The sequence below is a fragment of the Pan troglodytes genome, chromosome 2 (genome assembly GCF_028858775.2).
Source record: "Pan troglodytes isolate AG18354 chromosome 2, NHGRI_mPanTro3-v2.0_pri, whole genome shotgun sequence".
Lineage (NCBI taxonomy): Eukaryota > Metazoa > Chordata > Mammalia > Primates > Hominidae > Pan > Pan troglodytes.
Window position 1 is genome coordinate 195,692,031 of NC_086015.1, and position 24,039 is coordinate 195,716,069.

The window sequence follows — 24,039 nt, forward strand, 5'->3', positions numbered from 1 at the left end:
ACAGATGCTTCCAACGAGGTGTTAAGTATTTTGTTTAGTAATTTACATTGGGTATATTTTAAGCAGAACCAAGTTTCAGCAGACTTAAAAATTTTTTCCTCTGCATTTGGCTGCCCTGTTTGAAAATCCTTGTTTATCATTCTTAGAAGAACGTCTTATTTTTCCTAAAAGTCTGTGAGAACAGATCATCCCAAGAAGAGCATGTCAGACTAATCTCTTTGCAATCTACGTTGTATAACAGATAATGGAAAGGTGTAATGCTACTTGGGCCAGACTCTTAGTGTTTCTCATCCAGTGTTTAAAATGAAATAACCCAAACACATAGAAATGTACAGATAACTACTGTGATTACTTTTTCTGGACCAGGAGTGGCCAGACTGTGTAGATAACTACTGTGATTACTTTTCTGTACCAGGAGTGGCCAGACCATGCCCTGTGGTACAAGCGTTTCTCCTAAAAGACAGAGATGCTCTACCTTCAGTCATGTGGCAATAAGAAAAGCAACTAACATTGGAACGGGAGCAGGAATTTTCTCTATGGAATTGGGAGTAGCGCCTAATTGCTAGAGGAAACAAAGAATATCCATTATGCATATCTAGGCTAGAAGTTAAAGAGAGAAGACCAAGAGGCTCTTCTAGGGAAGCACATGGCCTAAGGGCTGTAGAAGCAGTGATAGCTAATATCTAGCTTAACGTTTCCATTTTCTGCACTGTAATACACTTTTGTTTTCTGTAGGAATTCAGCAAATTATTCCAAAGACCCACAGTCTGTTTTTTCTTAAGACTGAAAGAGGAGAGTGGCAAAGTTCTTGCGCCTCAGCGGTTCTGAGTTTTCGAGGAAAGTTGGTGGATATGTCAAATAAACACCAGGATAAATTTGTGGAATGTATAAATACTTACAGTGTTTCTTACAAATTACTTGGTGACAGAAAAACAGCAAGAAAATGAAAAATCGGCAGTCTACTGAATGAGCCCAGCTGTCAGGACTTGAGAAATAAAAGTGAATTTACTTTTTAGTCACAGGTTAATGAGGTCAAAAATTTTTGTTATATAATTTATAATATTAAATTTTAATATGACTTTGGCTTGCCTCCTGTCCTGATCCTCTGAATAATCTACCAACATAAGAGAGGGTTGAAAATGGATCACCATAGACTATTCAGTAGTAGTGTTACTATGCCGAATTCCAAAAAATCAGGGATCCAAAATCACTTAAAAGACTATCACCCAAGTTATATGTTACAGCCAAATTACTGCCCAATACCATTTTACATTTTTTATCCGTGAAAAACCAAATTGAATTTTTTTCTGAATTCTATGGATATTATGGTGATTGTTAGTTTTTGTTTTGTGTGTGTGTGTGTGTGTGCGTGTGTGTTTTTGAGATGGAGTCTCTCACTCTGTCACCCAGGCTGGAGTGCAATGGCGCAATCTCGGCTCACTGCAAGCTCTGCCTCCCAGGTTCATGCCATTCTCCTGCCTCAGCCTCCGGAGTAGCTGGGACTACAGGCGCCCGCCACCACGCCCGGCTAAATTTTTTGTATTTTTAGTAGAGACGGGGTTTCACTGTGTTAGCCAGGATGGTCTTGATCTCCTGACCTCATGATACCCAAAGGAATATAAATCATTCTACCATAAAGACATATGCATGTATATGTTCATTGCAGCACTGTTCACTTTGCAAAGACATGGAATCAACCTAAATGTCCATCAGTGGTAGACTGGATAAAGAAAATGTGGTACATTCACCATGGAATACTATGCAGTCATAAAAAAGAATGAGATTACGTTCTTTGCAGCAACATGGATAGATCTAGAGGCCGTTATCCTAAGCGAACTAACACAGGAACAGAAAACCAGATACTGCATGTTCTCACTTACAAGTGGAAGACAAAGAAAGAGGACATATAAACACTAAGAGGGGAACCACGGACACCAGGGCCTACTTGAGAGTGGAGGGTGTGGGGAGGGTGAAGATCAGAAAACTTTCTATTGGGTACTATGCTTAGTACCTGAGTGATGAAATAACCTGTACCCCAAATCCCTACAACACACAATTTACCTGTGTAACAAACCTGTACATGTACCCCTGAACCTAAAAGAAAAGTGAAAATAATAAATAAAAGAATATCTATGCCTTTGAAAGTTACACACTGTAAGAGTTAATTGCTCTCTCACTTTCCACAGTTACTTCCTGGCCCACAAAAGAGGCACTTCTGCCTTTCCCAGAGTATTGGAAATAAGAGTCTTCACCCTTCCATCCATTCTTCTCACTCTTTTCCAGGGAAGAGAAAACTTTTGTGTGTTTGGTGAGATCGGGGGGAAATTGAACACGTGAAGTGTAGCCTGTTGTTTCTTTCTCTGTGGATCAGCCTGGCCACAGGATGGACACATCCTGAGCTGCTGAGTAGGCACTAATGGGTCAGGACCTCGACCTGCCTTTACAGGTAGATGTGGAATCCAAATCTCTCTCACACTACTATTGGTGTTCAACAAAGATGAGGCGGGAATTCTCAGCAGATGAGTCCTCTCTGTAGACCCAGACCTTCCCTCTGGTGAGTTCGACGTGTCAAGATTTAGTTTTGGGAGAAAGGTGCTAAGTTCCATTTTGATCTTCTCCAATCTAGTATTCCAGCAATCAACTAAGAAGGTGGATAGCCATCTGTTTGACAAGTTTCTGTATTTTCTCAGTTGTCTGGAACTCAGAATGAAGGAGGGAGTTCAAAGGAAGAAAATGAAAGAAAAGTTATTACTGATGTCCTCCCCCAAGCCCACAGCACACACAAAAATCTAAATATCAAATGACATTGAGTAGACTGGTACGTATGGTACAGACCTGTAATGTCATTCCATAACGTAATTTAAAATCATGTTTGGGAGAATCTTTTGTAAAATGGCATATCCATTAGTATTTTTAAATACAGACAAGCTTAAAAAAAAAGAAACAAAAATGATTCACTATTCTCCACCTAGCTACACCCTTACTTATATTTAAATAAAGTCAATATGTACACATCATTAGAAACAGCACAGAAATGCACAAAGCTAAAACGGGAAAGCCTCATTCTCGCTGCTTCAGAAGTTTCTCTCTTCAAGTAATCATTACTAATAGCTGCTTGTAAATCCTTTTGGAAAAAATATATGTTCCAAATATTTCAATATATGTACCTCTTTCCATATTTAGAATAATTGTTTAGTCCCATAGAAAGGAAACAAAACATATTAATGTTTGTGTGATAACTTTTGTTTAAAAAATTCACACGCATAGAATAGAAGAGATTATATTGGGGTTATAGATTTATAAGAGATTTTCTTACTCTACAGAGATTTTACATTTTCAAAGTCTTGTGCTATCATCAGAAAACTGCATAAACTGAATATATATATATATCACTAGTTTTTAATTATAAAAGAAACACATTTTTAATAAAAATTTAAATAATAGAAACACATGTAAAGTAAAAAGCTAGTCTTCCTTTTCAGCTGTCAAATTCCCTAAAGATAACTGCGGTTAATTGAAAAATCACAGAATTATAAATCTGGGAAGGAGATTTTATTTCTTATCAAGGGTAGCAGCCTGCTAGGTGGCCATTCCCACAGGCTGGGAAGTGTAGCTCTGGCGAAGACCAGACACATGAACTTCGAAGGAGGAGGGTTGGGGTGGGAGCTTTATGCTAAACAGGGTGGCTAATGTAGGAGGAGTCATGAATATTCATGAAAGTAGTTCCGATGCATGCATACTGAACAAATATGCATGTAACATATGACCTATGTTCACTTTGGGGTGGAGGCTTAATATTAAGTGTATTACGGTTGGGCCCAGTGGGTCAAAAAGTGAAGCAGGGATAGGAAGGCACTCAAGTGCATAGCTTCTGTAAGCCAGCCAGAGCCAGGGCATGGTCAATGGTCTCTTATCGGGGGAAAGTTACTGATATCAATCTCTTGTCCAATCAAAGCTACAGTTATCACTCGTGGAAGAGAAGTTGGGGGTCAGTTAGCATTTGGTGGAGCTGTAATTGCTTCAACATTGCTTATCTCAAAGCCAGTGCCTGTTTAGCTGCTACAGAAAAACAAATATCCTGTGGCAGTTAGAAGATAGTTTATTCTTTTTTTGTTTTTTGTTTTGTTTGTTTTGTTTTTTTGTTTTGAGACGAAGTCTCCCTTTGCAGCCCAGGCTGGAGTGCAGTGGCATGATCTCGGCTCACCGCAACCTTCGCCTCCCAGGTTCAAGCGATTCTCCTGCCTCAGCCTCCAGAGTAGCTGGGATTATAGCTGCGCAACACTGCAACCAGCTAATTTTTTGTATTTTTAGTAGAGATGGGGTTTCACTACGTTGGCCAGGCTGGTCCTGAACTCTCAGCCTCAGGTAATCTGCCCACCTCAGTCTCCCAAAGTCCTTGGATTACAGGCGTGAGCCACCGCACCCGGCCAACATAGTTTATTCTTTAAGTGTAGGGGTGCATAACGTAACCCTTGCCTGGGATGGCCTTAGATTCTATTTATAATTTGCTAATTTATGGCCACAAAGAGTCTGTTCTACCAGCCTTATGATCTCCATTTTAACAATGCTGGTCAGTTGTGTCTAAACTGCAAAACAGAGAGGATATAACGGCGAATCTGACCTCCCATCTAGTCATGGCCATTAACTCAGTTTTTTTTGAGATGGAGTCTCGCACTGTCACCCAGGCTGGAGTGCAGTGGTGTGATCTCGGCTCACTGCAAGCTCCGCCTCCGGGGTTCACGCCATTCTCCTGCCTCAGCCTCCCGAGTAGCTGGGAATACAGGCGCCTGCCACCACACCCGGCTAATTTTTTTGTATTTTTAGTAGAGACGGGGTTTCACCGTGTTAGCCAGGATGGTCTTGATCTCCTGACCTCGTGATCTGCCCGCCTCGGCCTCCCAGAGTGCTGGGATTACAGGCGTGAGCCACTGTGCCCGGCCATGAACTCAGTTTTTACAGCTTTTAAGGCTCTTCTGGGGTGAGCCTCTTGGCTGAGAGGGGGGTCCAGTCAGTCAATTAAGGGGCTTAGCATTTAGTTGTAGTTTATACTGCCATTAGCAATTTTTAATGCATTTGACCAAATACACACACACACACACACAAGCACACAGAAATTTTAAATAGATATAAATATATTTAAAATTTATAAATTTTTTCAGGATAAAATAATGTACATTGACCTAAATCTTCACCTGGGGAAGTCTCGGTTTCCTAATTTGTCTTCTATAACTGTAAGGAGGAATGCTATCTTACTTTATCTCACGATAAGATTTGCAAGCCCAAAGGTCAAAGGTAATGATTGATATTCTCCATATTCCGTACCATGGCAGTTTTAGACAATGCAACACCAACTTTTCACTCTCCTTTTCACCACTTTTAGGTAATCCCCAGGCTGCTTGTGAACAGAAGACTGTCACCAGGCTGAAAGGGCTATTACTGCCCATAATTCCTGATCTCAATCTTCTGGCCTCAGCCTTTGAGGAACTGGAACTACAGGCACATCTACTATCTCTAGTCAAAGACTTATTTGCAGAATGGTGGAATTAGTTGGGGTAGAAGGATCATCACCATCATTTTGAGAATGGCTTCATAATGACTGTAACTCTGCTATCCACCCACAAGTTCCTTAGAGCCAAGGTCAGATGCTGAACCAACATGGCGATTCACTGGTTCTCAAGTTCCTCCAAGTTAAGCAAATAATTAGTGCCTTAGAAAAATGATCCAGCTAGCAACAACCCCTCTCCCCTCAAAAAAAGAGATTCATCTTGTGTCACTAAGTTTTATTTAAAGACCATGCAATCGCATCCCAGCTGGCTTCATTGAAGTAACAACGTGGGCAATCAGTGACACCAACTGCAATGCTATCGTTTCTATAAACAGTAATGAGTGGAGGGGGTAGGTCGGTACTAGAAGCTTATGTATAAACAAGAAAGATCATTTCAGAAAGAGAGATTGTCTCAAAAAGAGTCACAGTATCTTTCTGATTGGCACCCTATGAAATGCAAATGCCCCACATTTAATGGCATCAGAAGAAATATTCAAACATGGCATTCATAATATTGTGCAGTGAAAATTACATGGCATAAAGATAACAATTGCATACACTAAATTAGACAAAGAACAATAATTCCATTGTTTTAAGATACTCCATAGAAACTGAGATAACAGATCTATAAGTACTCGCTGGATGTCTCTTTATAACTCTGGTACCACAGAATAGAACTTGCACCTTTCTAAGAAGCTGATTTCTAATATATCTGGCTGTAAATAAATGGATTTATGTTGAAGCAAGAGCAGAGAAAAGGTATCACATAGATAACTTTGCAGGATATCTGAATATGGGCAAAGCTAAGTAGACTTGAACTGAGTTGTAGAGTAATTGCCTTTTGTTAAAAATTGCTTCTTTTTATATCTTTATCTTAGTTGTATTCAAACACATTTTTTCCAGTAAAATATACAGAGATACTACTCATTTCCATTAAAGCTCTCATCTGTCATATCCCAGCACTTCCTTGTGAACTCCTAAATGCTTTTCAAGCTCAGAGAGATTATCATGAATCTTAGATTGAATTAATTATTCCTTCCTTGAGGTGACTTTTACCATTAAACATTAAATCAAGTAAGGGTTGTTGAACTGAAACAAACTGAGACTCCTAATTACTTCATTTTGGCATTTTGGCCTTGTATGACGCCTTTTGCTTATAGGTATAGAGTTCCCTGCTGAGTCTCTATTGCCTGAAACAGAAGCTAGATACAATCAATCCTGAAGGGTTTTTTTTTTTTTTTTTGCTAAATTGGAAAATGGCAATCTCTGAAGCAAGAGACATATTTCTCTAACTTTCTAATCTCGGATGGAGGGGAAAGAAAGAAGGGAGGGGTGGCAATTTGGAGGGTTAATTGGCATGGTGCAAGTATCCTAGGCTTCAGAAAAAGTCTGGGTTCCCTTCTCTCTTCTGCTGTGCTTAACACAGAGTCAGGCAAATGGATTGCTGGCCCATGAGCCAGATGGGAGCATTGAGCCTATCCTTTCACCACAAACTACTTCCCTGATATTCTTCCCAATGCACACAACTCTTTGTTTATAAGTTGAGAGAAAAAAAGGAGCATTTATTTGCAGTTTCCATTGCCTGGCAAAACTGCAGCAGTGATGAAAGCTACCACATTGTCACTGCTTTCCAGGCAATGGAGATAACTCTTCCTCTCCTAGATGTGATTGGGAGCCTCAAAAGGTAATTTCCACATTTTAGAGTAAGTAGAAAGGAATGACTGAGTTTTTCAGAGTCTTGCAATTAAATTACAACTTTGAAAGAATAATCTCAAAGTTCTTGGAAAACATCAGTGGGGATTAATTACATCTTTGGAAAATAGATCGATATCATTTAAGGAATAATGCACCAACTAGCCTCAGGACACACACTAACTAGAATGGTAATAACAAAACCTCATAATTTGGTATGCTAAGCTAATTATCAAAAGACTACAAACAGAACTCAATACATCTATTTATTATATACTACACATGATATCATAAAGAAATTAGAGCATTTTAACTGAAAACAGGCTTCAACATAGCTCAGTAACTTTCCATTAAATCTTATTATTTAAGCTGCACCGCCTTATTATATCAACAAAGGCAAGTTAGATAATACACTAACTTAAAAATTGAAGTTACTCACAAAAAGAAGTTTTAACTTTTTATTTGCATTAAATGTCCATCATGGGTCATACGGCGGGGCTCTTCATCACAGATACTCAGGTACACAGGCTAAGGGAGTAACCACTGCCTTGAATGTCAGCTGCAGCAAAGAACCTGAGGTGAGTTGTGCTCAGGCTATGAAAGCTTCCAGTGTGTCACTTCTGCTCACATTTCATTTGTCTGAGCAAGTCATAGGGCCACACCTAACTTCCAGTGAATGGGATAATGCCATCCAACAATATGCCCAGCAGGAGGACCCAAAATATTGGGTGAAAAGTGCTAATGACAACTCAACAATGAGAAATGAACAACCTGATTTAAAACTGGTCAAAAGACATTAAGAGACACCTCAACAAAGAAAATACACAGGTGGCAAGCAAGGGTATGAAAAGATATTCAATATCATATGTCATCAGGGAATTGTAAATTGCATCAATAATGAGAAATTACTCCACACCTATTAGAATGCCCAAAATCCAAAACATTGACAACACTGACAAAGAAGTGGAGCACCAGGAACCTGCATTCATTGCTGGTGGGACAGCCATATGCTACAGCAACTTTGAAAGACAGTTTGACACTGTCTTACCAAACTAAACACTGTTGCTATACAATCCAATAGCTGTGCTCCTTGATATTTACCCAAACAGGCTGAAAACTTATGTTCACAGAAAAACATGCACAAGGATGTTTATAGCAACATTATTCTTCATAATTTCCAAGTCTCGAAGCAGCCAAGATGTTCTTTTGTGGGTGAATGGATAAATAAATTGTGGTACATCCACACAATGGAATATTATGCAGTGCTAAAAAGAAATGAGCTATTACACCATGAAAAGACCTGGAGGAAACTTAAATTCATATTACTAAGTGAAAGAAGTCAATATAAAAAGGCTACACACTATATTATTCCAACCATATGGCATTCTAGAAAATGCTAAACTATAGAGATAGTAAAAAGGCCATAGGTTTTCAGGGATTAGGAAAGATGGAGTTTGAGGTATGTGTTTTTTATAGGATCGTTGAGGTTTTTTTTGCCTAGAGTGTTTCAATTCCACATCAAGGCCACTTGATGTGATTGTTTAGCTCAGTCTCTAGGCATCTGATAATCCTTCAGGCTACCAGCCTGAGAAGCCCCTGAGTAAATAACGCAGAAGAGTCATAACTATACACAGAAGGAGGGTGATTTTCTGGGGTAGCCCAAGTGATAACACAGGCAAGCAAGGAAGCAATTGTGTGTACACACACACACACACACACACCTGCTACTATTACTACTACTGTAGGGACCTACTGCCAAAAATGCTGCCCTTCTGTTTCAGATTGAGACTTAACCCAGCTTTCTCAGGAGCCTGATCATTAGGACAGGAATTCCTCTTCTACAACATTTTAATGGTCTTTCCTGCTGAAGTGATGAGGAACCTGCAATTTTAACACCACTCTGATGGATTGCTTCCACATTTCCCCTGACTACATTTTGAGAGGAATGGGAATAGGCATTAGCTATTGTTTTAATCTCTACTCTTCTGTGAGTCTTTTTCTTTGTAAAGGTTCTATCTCTAGAGAAAGATGAATTTGCTTTACTTCCCCTTTAAACTAAAAACTTAATATATTATCAGATTAATACAAGTGCCATTTAAGCTTAGCAATATTGTTTAGCATCTTAAACTTGAAATCTTTCATTTAATGGATGGGTTTTACATGCTTAAAAAAATTCATTTTGAGAAATGGAAAAAAAAGAATCATAAGAGACCCAGAATTTAGCCTTAAACAATCCACTCAACCTTGTCTGAGATTGTCTTCCATTTGATAGCTTATACCCATCCTACTGCAGTACAAAGGACTTAGAAACTAATATGATGGATAAACTAGACAAGACATTCATATCTGATAATGTAGAGGAAAGACCGGAGCAATAATATATTTTAATGATACTAAAAAGCTCTAAATAAATGATTAGTTTATATTTTCTTAGTACTATTCATTTAATAAAACTTAAATAAAATATCAAAATGCTCATAATTCCAACGATTCAGCAATCTGTTAGGAGAATCTCTTAACCTACTGTAACAAATTATGTCACTTCCCTTCTGTGGACCTCACCTCCCTCAACTGTAAAATAATGGAGAAGCAGCAGCTGGCATAAAACTTTGTTATCCATGCTTACATTGTTTAAAATATTACTTAATTTCTCCTTAAGTTAGTTTTAAAAATTAGAGTGGTTCATTTGAGCTCTGTTTTTATACATTTGCTCCGTGAAAAAAAATGTTTGATATCATTACCTCAATTTGCATATGCACACTGGGCATGGCAATATTACATGAAAAATTGCTGTGAGGTCATACTAATGGCACAGACCACATGAAAAAATATCGCTTTAAAATAGAACACAATGATAAAAGGACCTAAAATATACTAAGCACATGGTGTATAGTAGGCTTAAAGTTCTTATAACAGTGCCTGGCATACCATGAGAGCTCAACTAAATCTTTAGCTGCTATTAATCCATTTAATGCTTACAACAATCTATTAGGTAGGTACCATTATTATAGTAATTTACATTTATGTACTAATTAGGAAACAGCAAGGCCATGTTAGTTACACTAGATCATAAGTTTAAAAGAGTCACAATTTTCGTAAAGGTAGTTTAGTTCCCAGAAACAGTCTTCTGATACAAAACCGTATATTACCTCTGTCTGTGGAAAGGGTGGGAAGTAAACTTCACTACTTGGAACTAAATACCATTTTACAAGAATTCCTCTACCCCACTAAGTAAAAATGCATATATAAATAAAACACAAGTTTTCACAGACTCACTGTTAAACCTAGAGTATACTCAAATATATATATATATATATAACAGGCTATGTCTATCATTTCCACTGTTGTCAGATAAAAATAATGAGTTTCAAAGATGGGTAGTGACTTATTGAGACTGTGTTACAACTAAATCAGTCCCATACTTGCAACAAACTATGCTGTCCAATCACATAAGTTAACCCTTCTATTTGGATCTATCGCTATTTAGGAAACTGACTCTGCAGGTAAATTGAATATCTTTCCTAATTTGACATGAGAGACTGCCCTGTCTTCATTACATACCCTACAGAGTTTTAAAATTTTCACCTCTAAGAGACATATACCCAAGTTATGATCTATTCACATTATATTTACTGTGGACCAGGAAAAAATGAAATAATAACACATATCTCTACTGGCTTCTTGAAATATGTATATCAAAACACGAAACTTTAACATAAAGCCACTTCATTTAGAATATAGTGGTATGATGCCTTTTAGTACTTACAAATATAATGGCAAAAAATAATGTACAAATAATCTTCCGAACTGCATGGAAGTAAAAATGAGATCTCGTTGCTGATTCCATTTTGAAAATGTGTTCTGCAATTTCATAAATTAGTTCTTTTTAAGTAGTTTTCTATTTAATTCTAATTAGGTCTTTTTAAGTAGTTTTATATTTCATTTAGACTGATGAGTAACCACAAAGTCAAAGATCTATAAGAATGAATGAAACCTACATATATTATAATCTTTCCAAATATAATTTTCATAGCTCAAGAACAGAGTGAAAATAGGTGCCATAACCAAATGAATCAGACTCTCCAAAATAACATATGGAGTTTTAAACACGAAATCTTGTATAATGTTGTTAAATTTTTGAAAAGTAAAATTATTTGGAATTCATGGACCAAAAACGTATATTTCTTGGCAAAAAGACACTTGTCTAGATGTATTAGGGTGTCATTGTTCTCTTCCCACACCCCACTCCCAGTTTGTAAAAGGAAAATCAAAAGACACAGAACCTGAATTAGCCCTTGCAAGATTAATAGACACACCACTTTAAAGATAACTTATACAAACCTTTTAAAGAACTTTATAAACAATTAGAGATAGACAATGGAGGAAACGTGGTGAAACAGCACACCATTTTGCAAGACTTCAGCATAAAAGAATCACACTTATTTGATATTAGTTTGGTGGGGTTTTTTTCATTCAATTTTTAATGGCCTTTCTCAATATCTCAGTTCATTCAAAGGTTCTGATTTTCTTTCTTTTCGTCCGTGTAGTCTTTCCCAGGGCACCCGGTTGAAGCCCAAGGCTAACTGGGACCCTCCTACTTCAGCACCAAGGACAGAAATCGCTAAATCTCCAGGGGAAACGTACCCCTAACCACCGCCAGATGTCTACTTTTCAGACAAAGCAAGAAAAAGAAAATATACCTGCCTTGCCAGCCATCTGTTTAAAAGTCCCCTCTCCTGTGGAACGCACGAGCAACTTTTCGGAGACACTGAACAACTCCAAGTCGCGCGCCGCCCTCGCAAATCGCAGAGAGGGCCGCGAGAAGGTGCGAACGCAGGTCACGGCCAGCGCCGCTTGGAGAGAGACCCGCAGGTTTCAGCCCAGGCGCGCCCGGCGAAAGCCAACGCGCTCTCCCTACAAAGCGTCGATGACTTCAGGGATTTACAAGAAAAAATACCCACAGACAGAACCAGCGGAGGGGCCCTGACCTCGCCCCAGTCGGGAAACGCCTTCCCTCCGCCACAGGCAGCGCTGAATGAAGCAGAGGAGGGCGGCGGAGAGGGCCCCGGGAGAAGGGAAGGGGGCATTCTGCAGTGTTTGGGGGCTGGGGAAAGAACATTTTCTCACCACTTGGGCTGTCGCTGGACCTCAGGCTCCTTCCACAGAGACACTGCAGCATATGCACTCCTTTCTTCAGAGAAAGCTCAAGAATCTTCATGGAGAAGCGCGTGTGTGGGGTTGGTCAACTCCCCGCCCACCTGCGCTAGTAGTCCAACCAACAGGCGGCCTGTCTTCGGAAGCCGGGTCCCGAGTCCATCGCGCGCGCCCAGGTGGAGGGGAGTTTGCACATGGAGCGGGAGGGAGCCCGGGCGCCGGCAGGGGGCGGGCTGGGACGCGGAAGTGCCGGTCCGCCGGGGGCAGCCCTCCGAGAGCCCGAGGCGCCGCCACCCCTCGGTGGGCTCGAGCACGGCCCCTTGAGACCTTCCGGAGGCGGTGGCTGGTCTGAGGACGACGCGGAGGACGTCACTGCGGGTCGGTGCTTCCTTACAGGTGCCTTCTGGACCGGGGTCCTTGGCACCTCCCCTGCTCCTGCCCTCGGTGCCGGACCCTGTGCCCTGGGAGCCCGACTACCTCGGTGTCCCAGCCGTCCCGGGCTTGGGGCGCTGAGAGGGCTGCGCGGCTTCCAGCCCGGAAGGCAGTGGTCCCGCGGGCTGCGCGCGGCCAAGGGCGACTCCGGTGTGGGAATCCGGCGGAAGGGAAGCACCCGCAGGGAGGGCTGGACCCCGGAGGCTGCAGAGCGTCAGAAGCGACTCTAGGGAACTAGGGGGTGGGGTAGGGAGGCGGGGACGTGGAATAAAGAAAGCTCCTGGGTGCCGGCTATGAGAAGTCAGGTGTGCGTAGGCGTGGACAGAGTGCCGATGTGGGAGTCTGGACACCTGGATTTTCTGGTCGGGGCTCTGTGTCCTTGGGTAAGTCACTTACCACCCTGGGCGTCTCCCCGTCAATCTGGGTGGGGAAGAGGGTGTGAGACAGAGGATTGGCAGCGGCGTGCTTGTTTGTCCCCGTGCCTTTCAGGCTCCTAGAAAAGCTTAGCATAGGTGCAGTGGGAAGTGGAGCTAGAAGGGACAGAGGGAGAGGAGGCAGGTGAGGCGGGAAATCTGAAGACAAAAGAGCGCTTCGCTTTGGCGCCAGTATTCTGGCAGGCTTTGCCTCTGCCAGCCCGCCCCATGACCAAACAGCTTCTCCATGAGTTTAAAGATCTCGATTTTTTTTTCCCAGCAGCCCCCTTGACTCTTTTTTTTCTTTTCTTTTCCTGATTCCAGCAATGCCCTTTTGGAAGTGCAATGAGTAAGCATGGGAAGAATGCTGTCGAAGTGACAGGACGTAACCCTATGTGGAATCTCAGGGCAAGAGGGGACTTTAGGGGACACTTAGCAATACAAGTGGTTAAGAGCACAGACACTAGAGACAAGCAGCGTAAGTTCAAATTCCTACTAGGTGTGTGACCTTGAACAAATTACTTAACCGCTCTGTCCCTCAATTTTCTCATCTTTAAAAGAAAGTTAAAGATAGCATCTGTCTCACACACCCCCTGAGAGTTAAGAAAACACTTGTTTTAAAGTAAGTGCTAAAATAGTGTTTGCAATTATTATTATTTAGACCCCACCTGTAGGGTTGTGAATCATTTTCACTTTCCGATGAATGCCAGTGTTCATATCAGTGAATTTCTGCTTGAATAATCCAGGTGACAGTGAACTCAGCAGCTCCCTAGGTAATTCATTGCACGAAAACTGTTAGGTTTTCCCTGAGGTTGAGCCAACAACTGACCTCACCTTTGTTCCATCCATTGTCTCAAGGCTGCCTAGCACTAACTGGTTAGCTCTTCCCTGCAAGGGAGTAAAAATGGTTTGCATCACACCTGTTCTCTTTCTCTTATATAGGCTAAACATTTGTGGTTCCACTGGCTCCCTAACACTTGAAATGATGTTTGAAGTTGCCTGGAAGAAGTCTCTTCCTTTTTTCTCTCAGAGGTGATGGAAGAAAAACCAGAACATCTGGAGGGCCGCTTGAGTTTACAGCCACCACCTGGGTTCACACCCTCTTAGCTCCTTTCAAAGCTGAAGCTCCAGGAAAGGTCATTTGGGGTGATTCCAAGATTCAAGAAGATATGCCCAGGCCTTTCTTTCTAGTCGCCTCTTAGTCCTGTTGTTCAGTGGTATCACAAGCTCTTTAAGCTCCAAGGTCCTTGAAGATCTTCCTAAAACCACTGCACTGACATCACCGAAGAAGTTATGCAGCCCCAGGGCAACCTGAGCCATGGTCTTCATCTTTCCTGTCTCTTTGAGAATTAGTGAGAAAATTGGCTCATCTGGGATTCTACCCATAGAAATTCCCCCACAGAGGGAGAGACAATTAGCAAAAGGAAAACATCTAAAAATAGTCCTTTGTGCTGCAGCGGAACACGGTTTTCCGGTAGGGCTCTCCTATTCTGGAACCCAATACCTAGAGCTATTTCCTTACTTTGAGGAAAGTGCTATTCCTGGAAAAATAGCAAATGAACAGGACAATGCTGTGGTTCCCTCGACGGCACTTGAGCAGAGTGAACAGGTCCGTGTGTGATTTTAAAACACATATGACCTCCTGAGCATCAGTTTTTATATTTATCACAACCCTCTCTGCCTCCTGGCAAGGTTGTGGCAAGAGTTCAATTAGGGAAAACATGTGAAAGTGCTTTGAAGATTTTAATTATCTTTGCAACATAAGGTGTTATTACCAACTTCCCTGGGTTCTGGGTGTTAGACTATTGAGGTCTAATACAGTGGCTCTATTATTTGATTATAGGAAGCATTTACGTGTGAGTCTTCTGACTCCACAACAGGATTGTAAACTTTTAGGATGCAGAGCAGGAAAGACATCTCAGTACAATTAATATTCAAATGGTGTACTGTATTGTTTAAATGGCCATCACAGTGATTCTTATGACCAGAGAGGAAATGGATCATCACAGTACTTATAAAAACAAACTGAACTATTACATTTATAGATTGTTTTGTTGGTATTGAGCTTTCAGGTGAGTTCAGAGGGCACGTAACATTTTAATGCAAAATATTTTCTTACTGTATAGTATGGACATTTGATAATAGTAAGCTCGTACTTTGTAAGTATATATCAACATAAGTTTCTACTTTGTAAGTAAGTATGAAAGGGACTTGATCAGTAGAATTGTATTACTTAGACAGTTTTTTATTTTTTAAAAAAGGTTCTTACACTTATCAGGATTTCAATGTTCATGCTTTTTAAAGCAACTCCTCATGTGATTGTCACCCACTTCCACAATTAGGCACACAGAGTACAGTCTTTCTGAAGTATCTTGAGCAATATATCAGAATTCATTTTTACATGTATCATAACATCCCAAAAAAGACAAAACAAAACAACAAAAATAGCCAGGAGTACATGAAGGGTAAGAAAGTGATGTATTTTAGTTTGAACAAGAACATTCATCTTTTCTCCTTTCTGTGTATTATCCCATAAGCCAAACTCAAAATTTTACTGGCAATAATATTTTTAATTTTATATTCAGATATATTATTGTTTTAATACCCAAATTTTAAATTATGTTATCTGTCTGTAATTGGGATTTTTAAAGTTAGCCATTCTTTCTGTTTTCTAATTGACTTAGACATCTTGGACAAATTATAGCAAGTGACTCACCAGTGTGGCTTCAAAATAAAATAAGTTAGCACTTTTTGAGAAGGATTAGGAATTCTGGTATATAATGATGGATGAATGTGTTTGAATTCCTAGTACCTAAATTTTTTCTTTTTAAAAATAATTACTAAGAGTTTGTAGAAATTAATAATTGTGTAAGGGAGTTTTGAGATATTTAAATTGTTACTTATCTAAGATATTTTTCTATTAAGACTAAACATAGGCATCTGTTCACTCTTGGCATCAGCTGTGCAATTAATCAGTATATTTATCTGTTTGGAAGAGAATGTTGAATTGGTAATAACATATAAAGAATCATGCCAGGTTGCAAAACTTTTATTGAATATATCAATGGCAAAATGTCTGTTGAATTGATATTAAATTTATTTTCACAAAGAAACCAACATATAAACTAAAAGATGAAAATCAGTACGCTATCTAACATGGCATTTTTGTTCCATGTTATGCATATAGCCCATTGACTCTGAAAGGGCACAAAACCATGCCTGTAGCTCTCATCTTAGCAATACCTTCAAATACAATCTTGATACTGTTTTTAAAAAAGCAAACATGTTATTTTAAAATTTCTCTTCTTCCTTTTGTTCTTTTTTATTTCTTTTTCCTTCCCCTCCCTGACTCCTGTTCCTCTGCTTCCTCCTTCTCCTTCTCTTCCTCTTCTTCATCTTCATTATCTCCTTCTATTATTTTCCAAACTTTTTTATCATAAGTTTCCACTTATGCAAATGTTATAAAATAAGACTGAGAGTTCATACATACCATTTACCCAATTTCCCTAATGTTAATGACTTTCATGACCAGTGTACAAATATCAAACCCAGAGCATTTACACTAGTACCTTGTGATTAACTAAACTACAAACTTTATTCAGCTCTCACCAGCTATTCAGCTCTCACCAGCTCTTCCCCACCCTCATGTCCTTTTTCTGTACCAGATCCAACTACGACCCATATTGCATTTGATTGTCATGTCACTTGAATCTCCTTCAATCTGTGATGGTCCCTCAGTCTCCCTGTCTTTCAGTACCTTGGCATTTCTAATAGGTATTGGTCAAATATTTTGCGGAATGTCTTTCAATTTGGATTTGTCCAATGTCTTCTAATGATTAGTCTAAGGTTATTCATTGGCAAGAATGCCATAGAAGTGATGTTGTATCCTTCTTAGTATATCATTATGGCAGGGGGGAGGGTACATGATGTCAGTTAGTGGTATTAACCTTGATTGCCTGGTTAAAGTTATGTCTACTAGATTTCCATATTGTAAAGTTACATTTTTTTCATTTATAATTGATAAATATATTGAGGAAAAAACTTTGATGCTGTGCTAATGTCCTATTTTTCCTCAAACTTTTATCCACTGATTTTAGCATCCATTGACAGATCTTGCTTGCAACAATTATTAATGTGCAGTTTGCCCAGCAGTGACTTTTGTATTTCCTTTATTCTGTCTAAAGTAATAGGAATTCTGTAAGAGCTGTTCCTTCTCCTACATTTATTTATGTATTCAGTTATTTATTTATATCAGCATGGCCTCAAGGATATTTATTCTAAGGATTATAATCCAATACTATCATTATTTATTTTGTGGCTAAAATTGTTCTGGCTTTAGCCATTGGGAGATCCTTCTGATTTGCTATTGTGTCCTTTTGACATACCCCAATTGCTTTTTAGCAGTTCCTTAATTTTTTGGCATCACATAATGTTCCAAGTTTATTTTGTCCCCTCTACCCTAGCCCTGGATTCAAATGATTGCCAAATGAGTCTGGGTTCTTCCTTTGGAGAACAATAGCAACCAACATCTGAGCGCTAAGTGTCCTCATTTTTACTGGGGTGTTACTGCTCTTAGGTCCTCTCAGCAGAGAGAGCTAGGAAATCTATATACACATACACCTACATCATATTTATTTCTACATTTCTATTGGTATATCTTTTTAGATGATAGATTCTGATATATCATGTAGAGCTAGAGATAGAGATAGATATCGTTAATACTTCAATCCTAAGTCAATACCACCAGGTTCATTTTATTTTTTGCCTTTTCCTTATTTGTAACTTCTTTCTGGCAGTGAAAGGCCTGACTTCCGTTATTTATAATATATTCACTTATTTATTAAATCCTACTATACACTTAAGGTAGTTAGAGAATTGCTAACTGATACTCCTGTGAGAAACACTTATTACAAGAGTACAGTATTTATGTACACTTACTTTTGTCTTGAACTTTACAGTATCCAATCAAAATATTATTTTCTTTTGAAAGTGACTTAGGTTGCTTCTTTACTTGCCCATCCTCTTCAGTGTGGTTTGGTTATTCATTTGTAAACTTATATTCCATACACATTGATTTTAATTATTTAACTAGATTTAGTTTACTTAAATTATTTTTTTATTTGGGTGCATGAAACATTACTATGGTACTTAAAGTCAAAGCTTTACCAAAAAGTATAGCTTGATAATTGTTATTCCCTCATTATCCCTCCTGGCCAGTTCCTGTTCCCTCTTTTTTTCCACTTATTTCCCATGCACTGCCTATAGGTAACTGGTTTCTTTAGTTTATCTTGCCTGTGTTTCTTTTGTACAAATGCACACACACTCTTCTATGCAGTGGTCTTTTGATTGTTTCCAGTATTGTACTATTATAAACAATGCTGCAATAAGTAACCTTGTGTGTAGCATTTTCATATTGTAGAAAACACTGCTAACAAATACTCCTGTGAGAAATACACTCTGTGTGCCTCCAGGGCAGCCTCCTAGAAAAAGAAATGCTGGGTCAAAAAGTATGTGTATAGATATTTATGCTAAGTATTGCTGAATTTTACTCCAGAAGGCTTGTATGAATTTAGATTCCTGCCAGCAATATATGATTGCCTATTTGCCCACAGCCTTACCAACATAATGTATTGTCCTACTTTTTCATTTATGTCAGTGTGATTGTAATGTTTTAATTTGCATATCTCTAATTATGATTGAGTTTGAACATTTTGTCATTTGTTTGAGAACTTTTTTCTTATCTTCAAATAGATACCTCCAGGATTTGCGGCTGCAGTTGGACATTTTCCATCTCTTCTAATAGCACTTTAACAAGTTGTCTTGAATAAACACGAGCTCGTTAGCCATAAGAAAACTTTAAAGATGAGTTATCTAATTCAAATGGAAGGAAAATGTTTTTAAATCATCATAGTAAAATATGAGCTATTTATTTTGCAAAATATGAGGTCAGTCAGTTCAGGACAATAAATACTTATGAATGTCAAGGAAAAAAAGCAATTGCTCATTAGTCAAAACTCATTACCAAAGGAGGGGCACAATACAAAATGGGTGTTTCCACCCTTTTCTCCTATCACCTGAACACGTCTCTGACCCTATAAATTACACACATTTCTTGAGACCTACCATAGAAGCCACAGCGATCTCTCTGGTAAACTTTCCCTCCTATCTCCCCGCCTCCCCCAAAGCAGTCACAGCTTCCTCGTAGTTCCCACAGCACACTGCAATTCCTCTATTATAGGATTTATTTTATTCAGCTTGCACATATATATTTTCCCCCCAAGAGACTATGAGCCTTTTCGCCTCCAAATTTTGGTGTTCATGTTCATATCTTTTATGTTTGTATATCTTGGTACCTAGAATATGTAAGAAATAATTTATTTAAATATTGATGAAATGAAAAAAATGGGGACTTTTCCTTTGGGAGGCCGAGGCGGGCGGATCACGAGGTCAGGAGATTGAGACCATCCTGGCTAACACAGTGAAACCCCATCTCTACTAAAAATAGTAAAAATTAGCTGGGCGCGGTGGCGGGGGCCTGTAGTCCCAGCTACCTGGGAGGCTGAGGCAGGAGAATGGCATGAACTCGGGAGGCGGAGCTTGCAGTGAGCCAAGATCATGCCACTGCACTCCAGCCTGGGCGACAGAGCGAGACTCCGTCTCAAAAAAAAAAAAAAAACAAAAAAAAAAAAGGGGGGGACTTTTTCGTGATTTTCCAATTGGGAAAAATATTTGTAATTCTGTATTACATTTAAAAACAATAGCCCAGAAAGAATTTAGAGTGAGGATATGAATTAGATAGAAGATATAACTTACTTTTAAACATTTGAAAAGTCATCAGATTCACACATGAAATAATATATATATATCCAAAATCAAATATTAATACCATATAAGATTTCAAGGATAAAAATGTTTGATAACTTGGTGTACTAGAGAGAATATAAAGGAAATGGGAACCCTCATACATTCTTGGTGAAAGTAAGCATTAATGCCTTTATGGATAGCTATTTGTCTGTAACCTTCAAACTTTAAAAAGCCAATTCCCCCTTTGGCAACTTCTTATTTAGTTATTTTAGATATAGTTGCATAAGCTTACAACAGTGACAACTGCACAAAGTAGTTGGTACAACATTGTTGATAACACTATTTGATAGTAGTGATACTAATCTATCAATAAGGAACTAACTTACATTTTGGTATATTCCCACAAAGTAATGTGCTACAATTTTTTTAATATGAATAGATCTGTGAAATTTATTACTGAATTTAACAACCATATAAAAGAATAAATATAGTTTGCCGCAATTTGTGTAGTCTAGAAAATAAGAATGTGCATACGTTCATGTTTATAAACTCATGGGCTCTTTCTGAAAATGTACACAAGAAATTGGCATCAGTTGTAGTCTGAGGGAGAAAGATTAGGTAGCAGAACACAACAGAGAGGGAGACCTACTTTTGACTGCATTCCATTTTATACTTTAAAAATGTACCATATGCATATTCTTCAAAATAAATAACATATTACAACAAAAATCAGTTACATAAATTTGGCTTTGATTTTTAAAACATATTTATTACTAAGCTTAATTAAAATACAAAAATCCAGAATGTGAAGGAGACACACAGGGACTAGAAATGTTATTTCTAAGTTGCAACAGGATATAGTCTTGATGCCTTGAGAATCAGAAGACCTAAGTGAACATCATAACTTCTCAGAGCCTAACAGTAGAATGTTGGTACCAAAAGGAGTTCAAGTATTGATGATCATTATCCTCTAGGATGAAGGGATGCATGAGGAAATGATAAGAAATTTCCAAAGTGCCATAAATCTGAGGTGCTACTCTTATTTTACTTTTAAACTATATATTCATTTTTAAATGGGAAGTCTTACATTTAGGTGACATTGGGAAAAATAGTTACTTCCATGTGATTGTTATAAACCATGTTTGATTCCCACATGCCCTTCTGGAATTTCAACAATCTTGAGTATTAAAGACACCAAAACAGTAATAAAGAGCCCTACCCAAGTCTGATACTAAAGATTCACCCAACCTCTTTTAGCTTTCATATTATCCAAGCTCTCCAAATAAAACTTTCATCAAATTTTATAAGATACTATTAAGTCCACCTGTTAAATGAATTAAACAATATTCATTTCTATTCACTGCACATTTAGCGAGTGCATGTTTTGTTTAAATATAACCCTGCCCTCAGTGGACTCACTATCTCATAGGGATGGAAATAATAGATAGCTATACAAACAATGTTGAGATGGATAGAGAAATGTGAAGCCTGTAATGATAGCACAGATGAGAAGAGTGATTCTGATTGCCGAGGAGGGATGCAAACCATGTAAAACCACATAGCAGTATCATGACATTTGTAAAGAAGAGGTTCTTCCAAAATGCAGATGGAAAAAGGATATGTATATGTGGAATGACTTCATTTGGGGTTTTAGGGAATAAAATTTTAACGTAAGTCAACTCATGGTAGACATTTATTTTCTAACTCCATCCTTTAACAGAAAAAAAAAATACAAAAAAGGGGCAGTGACTTCTTCTAAAGTCACCTGGCCCCCAGCAGCAGGGCTGCAACTAAGTGGCTCAGAACCCCTGCCCCCTTCCTAGTGCAACATTCTCTAAAAGACACTATGATGCTGCCCCTGGTTTGATAGCATCAGAATCAAACTTACTTGATAATATGCATAGAAATTATTTCAGGGCATTTTTCCTTTCCCTGGAAATTGAATTTTCTCTGTAAATTCTCTGCTTTTTAGAAGCAGAAGGCAGCCATTCATTTAAAGATCTGACCAATAAAAATAAGCATTGCCTTTACAGTAAACTCTGAGCTTTCTATTAGTGTTAACTTTCAGAAAAGGGCATAGGAAAGAGTCTAAGCTTATGACTTTGGCTAACTTTCCTGATGGCAAGCTTTTAACTGTCCTAATACAAATGGTTGTGGGAAAGGAGGAGAAAAAGGGTTAACTGGAGATGTTCATTAGGATCCATATCAAAGGCTTGTTGGACATGAAGTAATTTGGAGAATGAATATTTCAGCCCCTTTAAGGTGATTGTTATGCACACAAATATATTCACAAGTATACGTATGTATATATCTTTCTGCCTGTGCAGAACACAGGTTAAGGCCAAAGTTGCCACTCTCACATACCAGGCAAGAGGCACATGTGGAATTTTGAAATCTCCTTTGTGCATTATTTTTCTATCCTCTCTGTTTTCCCTTCCACAAACATACAAACATCTTAAAGAAGAGGCTATATGTACTACCTTCACTTCAGCATTTCTTTTCTTTCTTAAACCCACCGAGTGCTGCCTCTTGCTTGCACAATCTCACCAAAGTTCTTTTTATAAAATCACCATAATCAAAGCTATTCCAGATACAATGGACACATTTTGTCCTAATGCTACAAAGATGCAGTAATTGTATGTGTTGAAATTATTGATCACTCTATTTCAAGAAACTCTTCCTCATCTTCAGAAACATCATTTTTCTCTCGGTTTTCCCTCTACTTCTCTATTAACATCATAGTTCTCTTTCTGCCATCCTCAAAGTGTTACTATTTACCAAGCTTCAATCTCTTCTCCATTTTTACTGTTACTAGGCATCTTCTTACACATTAAAATTCCTACACTATTGATAACTCCTGGATCTGTGTCTGCTGATAAGATACCTACATAGATTTAATCATCCATTTCCAAGTTTCCCTGGAAATCTCTGCTAAAGGATCCACAGGTATTTCAAAAAAAAAAATAAATAAATAACTACAACTGGACACATATCTTTCTCTGTAAACTTCTTGAGCTCCATATTTTAATGAACAACTACATCTAACTATCCAGTTTCCAAATTCAAAGCCTTGTGAGCCATCCTAGACTGTTCTTGCTAACTTATCTCCAATCAGAGTATTACAGATACTATTTGTTTAACATCTCTAACATCCATCACTTTATTCTTGCCTTCCTTCAGGCCCTGATCACATCTTGCCTAATTACTACAACATATTTACAAAAATATTCCAACTGCCTTCAATTTAGCCTCCATACTGCCAAAATAATCACCCCAAAACTTAAGTCCTTAAAGAATGTGGCTCTTCAGAAACTTTTCATTGTATTGAAGATTAAGTCGACAATGTAAGTTTGGTACATAAAACCTACGATGATTTGCTTGTCTTCTTTTATCTCTGTACATGAACTTAACTCCATCCATGTCCTTGAGTCTCACCGTTTTCTTCTTTTCTTTTTTTTTTTTTGAGTCGGAGTCTCACTCTGTCGCCAGGCTGGAGTGCAGTGTCACCATCTTGGCTCACTGCAACCTCCGCCTTCCAGGTTCAAGTGATGCTCCTGCCTCAGCCTCCTGAGTAGCTGGGACTACAGGTGTGCGCCACCACGCCCAGCTAATTTTTGTGTTTTTAGTAGAGATGGGTTTCACCATGTTGGCCAGGATGGTCTTGATTTCCTGACTTCGTGATATGCCTGCTTCGGCCTCCCAAAGTGCTGGGATTATAGGCATGAGCCACCGCGCCTGGTCTGAGTCACACTTCCATGTTCATATCTACATGTTTTTGCACATGATAGTTCACTTGCTTAGACTATCCTGCCTTCTTTCTTCTTCCAGTGAGTTCACACCAACCCTTCAAAAATTGGATTCATTATCACCTCTGCCAATAAACCTTCCCTGGCTGGATTAGGTGCCCTTCTTTGGAGCTTACCTGTGCATATTTCTTAGCATAGAACTTTCACACAATAGTCTCTGATTTCCAAAAAGCCAAAGTACTTCTTGAAAATT

The 24,039-nt window shown here is 38.8% G+C and overlaps 2 protein-coding genes across 3 annotated transcripts in view; one reads left to right on the plus strand and one right to left on the minus strand.

The window, feature by feature from the left end:
- FGF12 (fibroblast growth factor 12) overlaps nucleotides 1-24,039 on the minus strand; it is a 585,069-nt gene that overhangs the window by 359,844 nt on the left and 201,186 nt on the right. The window contains exon 1 of one of the 2 annotated variants that reach the window (XM_009447025.4): nucleotides 12,365-12,564. The exons of the other annotated variant lie outside the window; for it this stretch is intronic. Coding sequence (XP_009445300.1) covers nucleotides 12,365-12,455 — 91 coding nt within the window. The 5' untranslated portion in view covers nucleotides 12,456-12,564. Of the gene's footprint in view, nucleotides 1-12,364; nucleotides 12,565-24,039 lie in introns of those variants that run through there. 2 annotated transcript variants of the gene reach the window in all.
- On the plus strand, nucleotides 12,586-17,283 carry LOC129143660 (collagen alpha-1(I) chain-like). The gene is made up of 2 exons (XM_054682404.1): nucleotides 12,586-13,206; nucleotides 14,179-17,283. The coding sequence occupies exon 1, from the start codon at nucleotides 12,586-12,588 to the stop codon at nucleotides 13,051-13,053; it is 468 nt and encodes a 155-aa protein (XP_054538379.1). The 3' UTR covers nucleotides 13,054-13,206; nucleotides 14,179-17,283.

Coding starts and splice junctions, on each gene's coding strand:
- LOC129143660 (XM_054682404.1), top strand. CDS start 12,586: ATGGAGCGGGAGGGAGCCCGGGCGCCGGCAGGGGGCGGGCTGGGACGC.